General features: G+C 40.0%; 1 protein-coding gene and 1 long non-coding RNA gene across 8 annotated transcripts in view; one reads left to right on the forward strand and one right to left on the reverse strand.

The window, feature by feature from the left end:
• PTPRA (protein tyrosine phosphatase receptor type A) overlaps positions 1–12,855 on the reverse strand; it is a 158,604-nt gene that overhangs the window by 100,594 nt on the left and 45,155 nt on the right. For 4 of the 7 annotated variants that reach the window (XM_085002699.1, XM_005672777.4, XM_085002700.1 and 1 more), the window contains 1 exon segment: positions 2,088–2,165. Coding sequence is in view for 4 of the 7 variants with exons in the window: in XM_005672777.4 (XP_005672834.1) it covers positions 2,088–2,114 (27 nt within the window). In the remaining 3 variants the exon portion in view is untranslated. 7 annotated transcript variants of the gene reach the window in all.
• Positions 1–12,855, forward strand: part of LOC146395233 (uncharacterized) — a 301,554-nt gene that overhangs the window by 69,191 nt on the left and 219,508 nt on the right. The window lies entirely within an intron of this gene.

Consider the following 12,855-nt stretch of genomic DNA (forward strand, 5'->3'; position numbering starts at 1 on the left):
AATAACAAGCAGCAGAAAGAGTCCATGCACATGTATATGCTATACATGTACTGAATATATACATATACACTAACTAAGCAATTCTTTTCTTCCTGACTTTGTTTTCTGTCTCTCTGCCACCCTGCAGCATATGGAGTTCCGGGCCAGGAATCAGATCCAGCAACACTACATCTTAGGCGTATCTGACCTTACGCTACAGTCTGCAGCAATACTGGATCCTTAACCCACTGATTGAGGCCAGGGATTGAACTTGCATCCTCATGGACGCTGGTCTGGTTCTTAACCCACTGAGCCACAATGGGAACTCCTGCATAGTTTTTTTTTATTGTGATTGTTCTAGAGATTAAAATAGGGATTATCACAGTCTACTAATAATCAACCTTTTACTACTTTAAGTGGAAAGTAGAAACCTTACTATCTTTAAGGTCCTTTTACCTTACCCCTTTACGATACACTTGTCTTAAGTATTTTCTCCGTGCACGTTGAGAGCCACAAGGCACTATTATAATTTTTAATTTTGCCCATCAAATGTACTTTTAAAAAACTCAAGGAGTTTCTGCTGTGTCACAATGGGATAGGTGACATCTTTGCAGCACCAGGATGCAGGTTCAATCCCTGGCTTGGACAGTGGATTAAAGGATCTGGTGTTGCCACAACTGTTGCGTAGGTTGCAACTGTGGCTTGGATCTGATTCCTGGCCTGGAACTCCATATGCCTTTACTTTCTTTCTTTTTTTAAATTTTATGGCTGCAACTGTGGCATATGGAAGTTCCCTGGCCAAGGACTGAATCTGCCTGGGATCCTAGCCACGACTGCCCCAACAGTGGATCCTTTAACCCACTATGCCAGGCCAGGGATCAACCCCACAACTCTACAGTGACCTGAGCCACTGTAACTGGATTCTTAAACCCACCGTTCCACAGTGGGAATGTCTGTAAAACCTTTTCTTTTTCTTTTTTTTCTTTTTAGGGCCACACCCACGGCATATGGAGGTTCTCAGACCAGGGGTTGAAATGGAGCTGCAGCCGCCAGCTTATGCCGCAGCCACAGCAACTGGATTCAAGCTGCATCTTCGACTACACCACAGCTCATGGCAACGCCTGATCCTTAACCCACTGAGCAAGGCCAGGGATCAAACCCTCGTCCTCATGGATACCAGTTGGGTTCGTTACCACTGAGCCACGACAGGAACTCCTCTAAACCCTTTCAATGCTGCTCTCTCATACTTCCTCCTTCTGCCAGAGGAACCACTGGTCTGACTTCTATCATCATAGCTTCTGGCAACTGAACTATATCCACTATTTTTTGTGACTGATTTCTTTCACTCAAACTTATACTTGTAAGATTCACCCATGTTCCTGTGCAGTAGTTCACTCCTTTCTACTGTCGAGTAGAATTCCACTGTATGAATATATCACTGGTTATTTATCTTTTCACCTGTTCTTACATTTGATATTTGACTGTTTCCCCTTTTTTCCTGCTACTAGAAAAAGCTACAGTGAATATTCACATGCAAGTCTTTATGTAGACATATGTTTTCATTTCTCAAAGGTAAATACCCAGGAGTGGAATTTCTCGGTTATTAGACAGATGTATGTTTAGCTTTGTAGAAAATATTCAAAAGTTTTCTGAAGCTGTAGTGCTGGTTTACACTGCCACTTAAAACTCAGAGCAATGGGAAAGTTGAATGATGAAAACCGGTTTTTCCTTAATAATGCAAGTTGTTGCTTAATGCTACACAGACTGAGTACTGTATGCTCTGAATCTCTCAGTGCAACAGGCCTTCAACAAGGATCCATAGCAGGATCACCCATGTTCTACACACAGAAACTTTAATCCAAAAAGGGCAGGACAGCAGGGCACAGCTCTGGCCTTTTATATCTTAAAGCTCTTTAAGTGATTCTGATTCATGACCAGGTTGAGAATCATTATCTTAAATGATTATAACATTTTTAATCATAAAAAATGAACTACTCTTATAGCTTGGAGATAAAATGGAGAAGGAGAGAAGACGACTTTAGCTGTACTGTGTGAGGACACTAACTTGGGTGACAGTCTCCTTGCAGCTCAGGTTTTATTTCTCTTACCTTAGTTATTTGAACTGCATCATCCATCTCCACTCATTGGAATTCATAAATAACTTTTTTCGGTTCCGCCACCTGCAACTAAAGAAAGAAAACCTTTAGAAAGACGAAACAGTCCTATTTAAATACCACTGGTTATTCTGGGGGAGAGGAGTACACTCTAATAAGATGTCCTTCCTGTGAAGGCAGGATGGAGCACTTCTCCCTAATCCCCAAACCTGAACTACACCACTACAGGGTTGTTAAGTACCATAAGGCTCCCCCCAGGTGACATGTGACAATGTATGAAGACAGTTTTGACTGTCTAACAAAGCTCAGGACGGCCCCTTCCATAACAAAGAATTATCCACAAAGGCCAAGACTGAAAACCCCTACATTGGTCAAAGACCCATCTTTAGCTCCAAGCTCTGCAACCCATTAGCTAAGAGACCCAGGCCAAATCTATCAATCAGTTTTCTCTGCTGGAAAAAGACTACAGTCTGAATTTAATGTTCTAAATCTTAAAATACTAAAATAATCACATTTATTTTGAAATAATACCGAACATATAAGTACATGCAATGAGCCAGAGATCATACTAAGTGTTTTAATGTGTTCTACCTCATTTAAGCCTCAACATCCCTATAAGGCAGATGCTACCATTATCCTTGTTATTCAGATGAATAAACAGATGCAGAGACTTGTCCCAGGTCACAAAGAGGTAAGTAGCAGAGCCAGGTTTTGAACCTGATCAATCTGATTCTGGAGACCTTATTATCATTATCATCTTCATTCCTTTGGACTAAGTTAACCAAATCCTTCAATTCACAATCTATCAAAGACCATAAAGGATGCAGGCAAGAAACAAAGAGACTTCATTTTTCAGTTACACATCAGCCAAAATTAAGAAAACAAGATCCAAAGCTGTTGAGGATCCGATGGTACAGGCTGCTTGTAACTTCCACTGACACTGTAAAGAAGATTTCAACATGCCTTCATGAACATGCCCTTGCCTTAAGAATGTTCATACTCAACACACACACACACACACACGGAAAAGAAAAGAAATGTTTAGAGTCTTCAATCTACTTTGGGGAGCCTATTCAAAGAGAACAATTCTAAACACAATATATAAAAAAAAAAAAAAAAAAAAAAAACCTTCACAGAAAGATATTCATTGCTGTACTTTTACTAATACAGAAAATTTAGAAACCTAAGGAATGGATACATAAAGTAAGCACATGTGAGAACATTACGTATCGATCTAAAAAGTTTAGAAGATTACAAAATAACCCACTTATGTTACACATGAAAATTGAGAATCAATTTTTTATACCTTTTTTGTGTTAAAACATATATAGCAAAATTTTTTTTAATTTTTATTTTACCTTAACCATTTTTAAACACACAGTTCAGTGGTATTAACTATATTCACGTTGTTATGCCGCCACAACTATCCATCTCCAAAATTCTTTTCATCTTGTAAAACTGAAATTCCATATCTTTAAACAATAACTCCCCAAGCTTCCCTCCCTCAAAGTCCCTGGCAACCACCATTCTTTTGTTTCTGTGATTCTGACCAGTCCACATACCTCATATAAGTGGAATCATACAATATCTGTTGCTAGCTTATTTCACTTCACATAATGCCCTCAAGGCTCATCCATGCTGAAGCATACTGCAGAATCTCCCAAGGCTCAGTGTTACCCCACTGTGTGTGTATACCACATTTTGCTTAGTCATGCATCTGCTGATGGATTCTTGGGTTGTTCCCACATTTTAGCTACTGTGAATAATGCTGCTAATGAACACTGGCGTACAAAAATCTCTTTAAGATGCCTTCAATTCTTTTGGGCATATATTAGAAGCAGAACTGCAGGTCATACAGTAATTTTATGTTTAATTTTTTTGAAGAAACTCCATACTGTTTTCCACAGCTGCTATACCACTTTACATTCCCACCAACAGTGTACAGAGTTCAAAATTTCCTGACACCTTCACCAACATATGTCTTCTAATTTGTTTGTTTGATGGTAGCCATCCTAATGGATGTGAGAACATTTTGTGTCCTGGCAGACACAAAGACAGACTGCTCAGATCCCCCTTCAATAAGGGACTTGATGTCTAGTTGCAAAAAGTGTGGTCAGCTGACAGCTCCTGGCTATTAAACTCTTTAGAATCCACCTTCAAAGAGAGGGCATCCTTTCCTCAAGACTGCCCCCAGCCAATGACTGGGCAAGGTATGGTACAAAGAAGAGGCCCTTTCTGACCAGTGAGATATTCCTCTATCAGGCAACCTGGGCTGGCAGAAATTTTGTCAGGTGAATCTGATGGCTTTCCATGCCCAACCTAATCCTTTCTCCCTACTCATCTCGATCTGATTCCTGGAGAACCCAACTGCACATATTAAGTGTACTACTTACACTGATAGAGGAACAAAAACCATTGGGGAAAAATAAGACTCCCCATAAACAAAACGTTGACAATGGTGGGAACTACGTACTATCCGAGTACTCTTTAATCATATATTACTTGTGCATAATAAAAAACATTAAAAGAAGACTGTGGAGGAGTTCCCATCATGGAGCAGAGGAAACAAATCTGACTAGGAACCATGGGGTTGAGGGTTCGATACCTGGCCTTGCTCAGCAGGTTAAGGATCCAGCGTTGCCATGAGCTGTGGTGTAGGTCGCAGATGTGGCTCAGATCTGATGTCGCTGTGGCTGTGGTGTAGGCAGGCAGCTGTAGGTAGCTCCAACTGGACCCCTAGCTTGGGAACCTCCGTATGCCACAGGTGTGGCCCTAAAAAGCAAAACCAAAAAACAAACAAAAAAAAGAAGACTATGGAGCTCCCACTATGTCTCAGCAGGTTACAAACCCAACTAGCATCCATGAGGATGCGGGTTCAATCCCTGGCTTCAGTCAGCTGCTTAAGGACTGGCACTGCTGTGAGCTGTGGTGTAGGTCGAAGACACAGCTCAGATCCTGCATTGCTGCAGCTGCAGCTCCGATTCGACCCCAGCTCGGGAACTTGTGTATGCCACAGGTGAGGCCCTAAAAAGACACACAGACACACACACACACACACACACACACACACACTCTACACGAAATTTTGCTCCTGAGGAAATAGCCTTACAGTAGGGTAAATTAATATATTTTATATACAATGTGCTCAAATTCACAGAGAGGTGAGTCATAAATAAGCCAAAAAGCACAAGGCCAGGTACTAAGGAACTAAAAAGTCAGGTAGGGCGTTTCTGCTATGGTACAGTGGGTTAGGAACCCACTCCCCCACCATCCCCAGCCCAAGGACATCATAATCTCAGAGGGTGGGGGTGGAAAGTGTCCCAGCAGGGTGTGTTTGGGGTTTTGGGGGTTGATTTTTGTTTTGGGTTGTGCGGTTTTTTCTTTCTTCTTTTGCTTTTTAGGGCCACACCTGCAGCATATGGAAGTTCCTAATGGATACTAGTCAGATTTGTTACCACTGAGCCACAACAGGAACTCCAGGGGTTGTTTTCGATCAAATCTTTTGATTTGCTTTTTTTTTCCCCCAACCATTTAAAGATGTAAAAACAATTCTTAGTTTGTGGGCTCTGCAAACATTGTCAGCAGACCAGTTTGCCAATTGTTGTATGGATTTTTGAAACAGTCAATTTGAGATGCCAATACAGTGGCTGATGAGCACTAGAGCTGGGTCTAGGAGTAGTCTTTATGCCTTTTACACACTTCTCCTTTCTAAATGGCACCTTTAAGTATAATCACATCTTGAAAGTCAACTAATAAAGAAGGAAAAACCAGGCATACTTTAAAAAAAGATTTTTTTTAAAGAAATAACCAGACACGTCAAAAAAAATAGCATCACACCAAGGATCAAAATAATAACTTTTGGACATTCCCACTGTGGCTCAGCAGTAATGAGCCCAATTAGTATCCATGAGGATGTGGATTCGATCCCTGGCCTCTCTCAGTGGGTTAAGGATCTGGTGGTGTCATGAACTGCAGTGTAGGTCACAGACTCGGCTCGGGTCCCAAGTTGCTATGGCTGTGGCATAGGCTGGCAGCTGTAGCTTCGATTCGACCCCCCAGACTGGAAACTTCCATATGCCACAGGTATGCCCCCCCCCAAAAAAAGGCAGAATAATTACCCTTTAAAAATTTTTTGCTTATCTTTGGCTGCCCCTTGGCATGTGGAGTTCCCGAGCCAGGGATCAGATCTGAGCCACAGTCTTGACCTAAGCCACAGCTGCAAGCAACACCAGATCCTTAACCCACTCTGCCAGGCTGGGGATCAAACCTGCAACTCAGCACTCCCAAGATACTGCCAATCCCATTGTGCCACAGTGGGAACTCCAATAACCATTTATTAATGCTTAGTATACGTATGTCAGGCACTGTGTCAAGTGTATAATGTACACTGTTTAATGTATTAAAACAAGCACAGAAAATAGATGCTTCTGAAACTGACAACACTTATGAATTGAACCTAGCCTAAACCCAGACTGGGACTGGAACCCACGGGCCAGGAGTCAAACCCAGCCAAAAGATTGGGACTTGAACCCATGGTTTTTAATTTAGAATCACTCACCCGGTGTCTGGACTTACTGAGGTTCAGGTTCTTTTACTTCAATGCAGAAGGAATTCAGTGGAGACAAAGTGATAGGCAAGAAATAGATTTATTAAGATAAGACACTGGTGAGAGATGCAAACAGGCTAGCAAGGAGGCTCTGCCCCTAGGATAGGTGAGCTACATTTTATATTGTAAGGGAACTGGGGAGTGGGAAAAACCACCTCTTCCTCTTTCTTCGAGTAGAGGTTAGGCTTACATCATTAGCTCCTCCTTTGTATCCAGTAACAGAGTATTTGACCCTATGAGGTCAAACTAGGACCGTCATACTGCTTATTCAAATCAGCAGAAGGGCAGTAACATACGCTAAAATACATGGAATTATCTCAGGTTGCTATATAACAAGGGTCTCCTATTTTGGAATGTCATCTTTCCTTTCATCTCTGGTCCTTGGTCATTGTCTTGCTGAACTTGAAGGCAGGCCTCATTTTATCTTTCACTTAATAACCTGAGGCATATCTCATGCTTTTATTAACTAAACTTGCTTCATTCTGATGGCTTTCTTGAGCAATTATTAACTTGCGGTTATCCCCCAAAGTTCCCTAGGTTTCCCTCTCTGTCTATGCTCTCCTATTGAGACTTCTAACTACAACTATCCTGCTCCATCCCTATCACTTCATTTTGCAGATGAAAAAACTGTGGCACAGAGCAGTTAAATAACTTATCCACTGTCAAACAACTGGTAGGCCACAAGACTGAGACTCAAACCCAAGTATGTCTGATTCTATGTTCTCACCATCTGGTTGAATACAGTCTATAATCAACATATGTCAGTAGCCACCGGAGGAAAAGGGCTTCCTTCCGAAGGACATACATGCAAGTTTTTGAGCCTTGTTTGAAATGTGTCATAATTGTCACATAATTACAAAACTCCTAAGTATCATGCAATGTACACAGTCCGTGAGGCTTTCTAATCACTGTCTGACTGAATAAATAAAATAAACTGGAAGAGCCAATTCCTTGATATAGCAGAACTTCTTACCCTAAAGATGGGAAACAAAATCTTATGGCAAATTAGAGGAACACTACTACCATGGTTCCATTTCCTACTGTTAATAGAGTCACTGCCAGGAAGTCCCATGCTTACTATAGCAACCACTAGTCTCGCTATTCACCAAGTTTCTGCCTTTTTGCTTCCTCAGGAAACAGACAGGAAAATCAGGCTCCTGATCTCTTTTTTTTTTTTAAAAAAGAGGAAGCTGCCATTTAAAACTGGAAATTAAGAAATGAATAAAGTAATTTTACACTTTGGCTGACACCCAATATTTCTGTATATGAAACTCAACCATTAAAACACACAATTATCTTTTTTAATTTTCCAATAATAGCAGTCTAGAAAATCTGCTAAAACTCTCCTGCTACAAAAATCTAAAAATACTGGATAAATGCTTACATCCTTTGAAAAGTTTAGCTACGTTCTCAAGAAAGTAGAGAAAACTGGAGTTCCTACTGTGGCTCAGCGGTAATGTACCTGACTATCCTTGAGGACATGGGTTTAATCCCTGGCCTCGCTCAGTGGGTTAAGGATCCAGCGTTGCCATAAGCTGTGGTATAGGTTGCAGATGTGGCTCGGATCCCGCACTGCTGTGGCTGTGGCTTAGGCCGGCAGTTGTAGCTCTGATTCCGCCCCTAGCCTGGGAACTTTCATATGCCACAGGTGCGGCCTTGGAAAAAAGAAAAGAAAAAGAAAATTCTAAAAAAAAAGAAAGAAAAAGAAAGCAGAGAAAACTGCCAAAGGAATAGCAAATTACCACAAAGTTATAGGTCAGAAGTCCAGACACATCAGAGTTGGATTTTTCTGCTTAGGATCTCACAGGATAAACTCAAGATTTATGCCATGCTGAGTTCTCATCTAGAGCTCAAGATCCTCTTCCAAGTTCACATGGTTGTGGCAGAATTCAGTTCCTTGTAATTGCAGGACTATGTTTCTTTGCTACTTCTCATCCAAGGGCTGTAGAAGCTGACATCTCAGGTCGCATCCCTGGGGACAGGCTGCCAAGTGAGGGTCCTTAGCTTCACGTAGGGAAGAATTTAGAAGCAAGCCATGTAGTGTGCAAGCAGATTTATCTGGGAAGAAACACACTCCACAGAGTGTGGGCCATCTCAGAAGGTGAGAGTGGCCTTGCAGGATACACATTCCATAGGCAGAATGCTGATGTCTCAGAAGGTGAGAGTGGCTGCAAACTGTGGGGGTGGTTAGTTTTTATGAGCTGGGTAATTTCATAGGCTAAGTGGGAGGATTATTCCAACTATCTTGGGGAAAAGGCAGGGAGTTCCAGGCTAGGCCTTTTATGCCAGCTTCAGAATTGTGAAGGCGCTGGTGGGTGTGTCATTTATATGTTAATGTATTACAAACATATAAGGAGGCTCAAGGTCCACCGGAAGTCTAACCTTCTGCCACCTTGGGCCAAGTTGGTTCTAACTAGTTTTTGTCCTCAGTGGCTGTGTCAGTCTTGTTACAACAACAGTTGTGCCTTGCCCTCTTCCTTCCTGTCTCATAAGGGCCATTCTCAGATGACAGAGGCAATCTGCAGTCCTTGCCACATAGACCCTTAGAATTTTACAGACAGCAACAGAAAAATCTCCCTCTTGTTGGATCTTTCTCATGTTTTAAATCCTGACTCTTCCTTAATGAAGTTGATTTTAAGAAGATAATGTCATTTAATATTTGATATCCTGAGGACAATCTTGCAGAATAGTCATTCATAATAAACCCTATGTACAGTGAAAAAAGATAGGAAAAAGGCAAGCTAACAACTAATTAATTACTATTTAAAACTGTGTATCACAATTGAATATATCTATATAACAGAAACAGGCTCATAGACATAGAGAACAGACCTGTGGTTGCCAAGGGGGAGGGAGCTGAGGGAGGGAAGGATTCCAAATTTGGGATTAGCGAATGCAAACTAGTTTATATAGGATGGATAAACCACAGGGTCCTACTGTGTAGCACAGGCACCTATATTCGATATCCTGTGACAAACTATAATAGAAAAGAAGAGGAAAAACAATATATGTATGTATAACTGAGTCAGTTTGCTGTACAGTAGAATTTAATACAAAGCTGAATACCAACTATATTTCAATAAGAATTTTAAAAGTCTATAAATATCAATGTCATACATCATCATAATAAAAGGAAAATATATATGATCATCTTAACTAATGCAAAAAAAGTGACAAAAATCAAACACCCTTTTCATGACAAAAACACTCAGCAAACTAGAAACAGAAGGGAACTTCCTCAATATGATAAAGGGAATTATGAAAAACCCACAGCTAATATCAGGAATAAAACATGAATGCCCAATTTTGCTGCTGCCAATCATCAACATACTGGGAGTTTTTGCCAGAGCCTTAGGCAAGAAAAAGAAAAATAAGGGGTTCCCACTGTGGTTCAGTGAGTTAAGGACCCAGTGCTGTCTCCATGAGGATGCAGGTTCAATCCCTGGCCTCACTCAGTGGGTTAAGGATCTGGTGTTGGCATAAGCTGCAGCACAGGTCACAGATGTGGTTCTGATTCAGTGTTGATGTGGCTGTGGATTAGGCCACAGCTGTAGCTGCAACTTGACCCCTAGCCTGGGAACCTCCACACACCACAGGTGAGGCCATTTAAAAAAAAAGGAAGAAAGAAAGAAAGGGTATTCAAAGGTCCACTGGAAGTAGAAAGGAAGAAGTAAAACTATCTCTCTTCATGGAAAATTCTAAAAAATCCACACACCAATTGTTATGACTAATAAGTACAGCAAAGATGCAAGATACATTGCTGAAATAAAGATGACCTAAATAAATGGAAAGACAGCTTGTGTTCAGGGATTACAGGACTTAATATTGTTAAGATACTTAATACTGTTAAGATAGCAACACTCCTCAAAGCAATCTAGAGAGATAATGTAATCCCTATTTAAATCCCAACAGTAGAGATATAAAAAAGGTGATTCTAAAATTAATATGGAATTGCAAAGGACCCCCAAATCTTGAAAAAGAATTAAAGGACTCATACTTCCCAATTTCAAAACTTATTACAAACCTACTACAAAGCTACAGTAATTAAAACAGCGTGGTAGGAGTATAAGGAGATAAAGATCAAAGGAATAATACTGAGAATCCAAAAATAAACACATACACCTTTGGTCCACTGATTTTTTGACAAGAGTGCTAAGATTCAATGGAAGGGGAAATAATAGGCTCTGCAATAAATGGTACTGGGAAAACTGGATAGCCACATGCAAAATAATAAAGTTGAACTCTTACCTCACACTGTATATGAAAACTAATTCAAAACAAATCAATGACAAAAACAACAACGTCCTACTATATATTTATAGCACAGTATATTTAATATACTGAGATAAATAATACAAGAGAATATTAAAAAGAATGTATATACACGTATAACTGAATCACTATGCTGTATAGCAGAAATTAACACACTGCAAATCAGCTATGCCTTAATTTTTTTTTTTTTTTCTGCTTTTTAGGGCTGCACCCCAGGCTATGGAGGTTCCCAGGCTAGGGGCTGAATCGGAGCTACAGCTGCCAGCCTATACCACAGCCACAGCAATGCAGGATCCAAGCCACATCTGTGACTTACACCACAGCTCACAGCAACGCCAGATCCTTAACCCACCGAGCACAGCCAGGGATTGAACCTACAACCTCATGGTTCCCAGTTGGATTAGTTTCTGCTGCCCCACAATAGGAACACCTATGCCTTAATTTTTTTTTAAAAAAAATCAATGACTTAAATTTAAGGATAGAACTGTAAACTCTTAGAAGAAAGCAAAGGGGTAAGTCTTCATGATTTGAATTTGGAAATGAATTCCTAAAAATCTTATCTAAATATGACACCAAAAACACAAACAAAAGAAAATATAAAGTGGACTTCATTAAAATTTTAAAATGTTGCACACCAAAGGGCACTACCAAGAAGGTAAAAAGACAACCTACAGAAAGAATATACCTGCAAATTCCATATGTGATAAGAATCTAGTAAACAGAATATACAAAGAACTCTCGAAACTCAGCAACGAAAAGACTCTCTCCTCCAATTAAAAAAATGAGCAAAGGATTGGCCTATACATTTCTCCCAAAAGAAGATATACAAATGGGCCAACAAGCACATGGAAAAATGTTCAACATCATTAGTTGTCACCCAAGTGCAAATAAAAAACACAATGAGATACTACTTCATTGAGACACGTCATACATTGCTGGTGGTAATGTAAAATGATGTGGCCACTATGGGGAACATTTTGGTGGTTCCTCAAAAAGTCAAAGAGAGAATTACTTTACAACCTAGTGATTCCACAACTAGGTGTATGTACAAAAAACCTGAAAACAGGTATTCAAACAAAATCTTATACATGAATGTTCACAGAAGCCAATATTCACAATAGCCTAAAGGTAGAAACAATCTAAAGATCCATTGCTAGATGGGTGGGTAAACAAAACATGGTCCACAAATACAACAAAATATTATTCAGCCTTAAAAAGGAATAAAGTACTGATCTGTGCCACAATATGAACAGACCTCAAAAATGTTACGCTAAATGAAAGAAGCCAGACAACAGACCAAATACTCTATGATTCAATTTATATGAAATATCCAGAACCGGCAAATCCGGGAAGACAAATGCAGATTAGCGGTTGGTTGCCAGAAGCTGGGGGTAGGGAGGAATGGGGAGTGAGTATTTAATGGGTACAATGTTTCCTTTCAGGGTGATAAAACTGTTTTGAAACTAGAGACCTTGGCTGTACAGTGCTGTGAATATTCTAAATGTCAATGAATTGTATATTTTAAAATGGTTAATTTTATGCTATGTGAATTTTGATTCAATTTTTTTTTAAATCTATGTAATTTAAAGTATGGCTAAGAATTTACCTATGTAAGCGAAATCAATTAAGGTGGTACATTCTGCACAAGAATAATGGCTTTTACACATACCATTTGAATTTGAGATAATCTCTTTTTTGCCTGGATACCATGAAGAGTAAAGTCTTTACTTTGAGATTTTCAAATCTGTATGTAGAGAGGAAGAACAAGACCAAGCACAAACCGGGAGAAAAGCTAAGATTCTGATTTTTTTTTAACAAGGTTTTTCACAAGTGATGCTGAGACTAGAGATAACATATGATGCTACTTTTATATAGAGAATAAAA

Source organism: Sus scrofa, chromosome 17 (assembly GCF_054392235.1).
Source record: "Sus scrofa isolate SSC_HxYL_T2T_F1_AM1 chromosome 17, Sscrofa_HxYL_maternal_Yorkshire_Landrace_v2.0, whole genome shotgun sequence".
NCBI lineage: Eukaryota > Metazoa > Chordata > Mammalia > Artiodactyla > Suidae > Sus > Sus scrofa.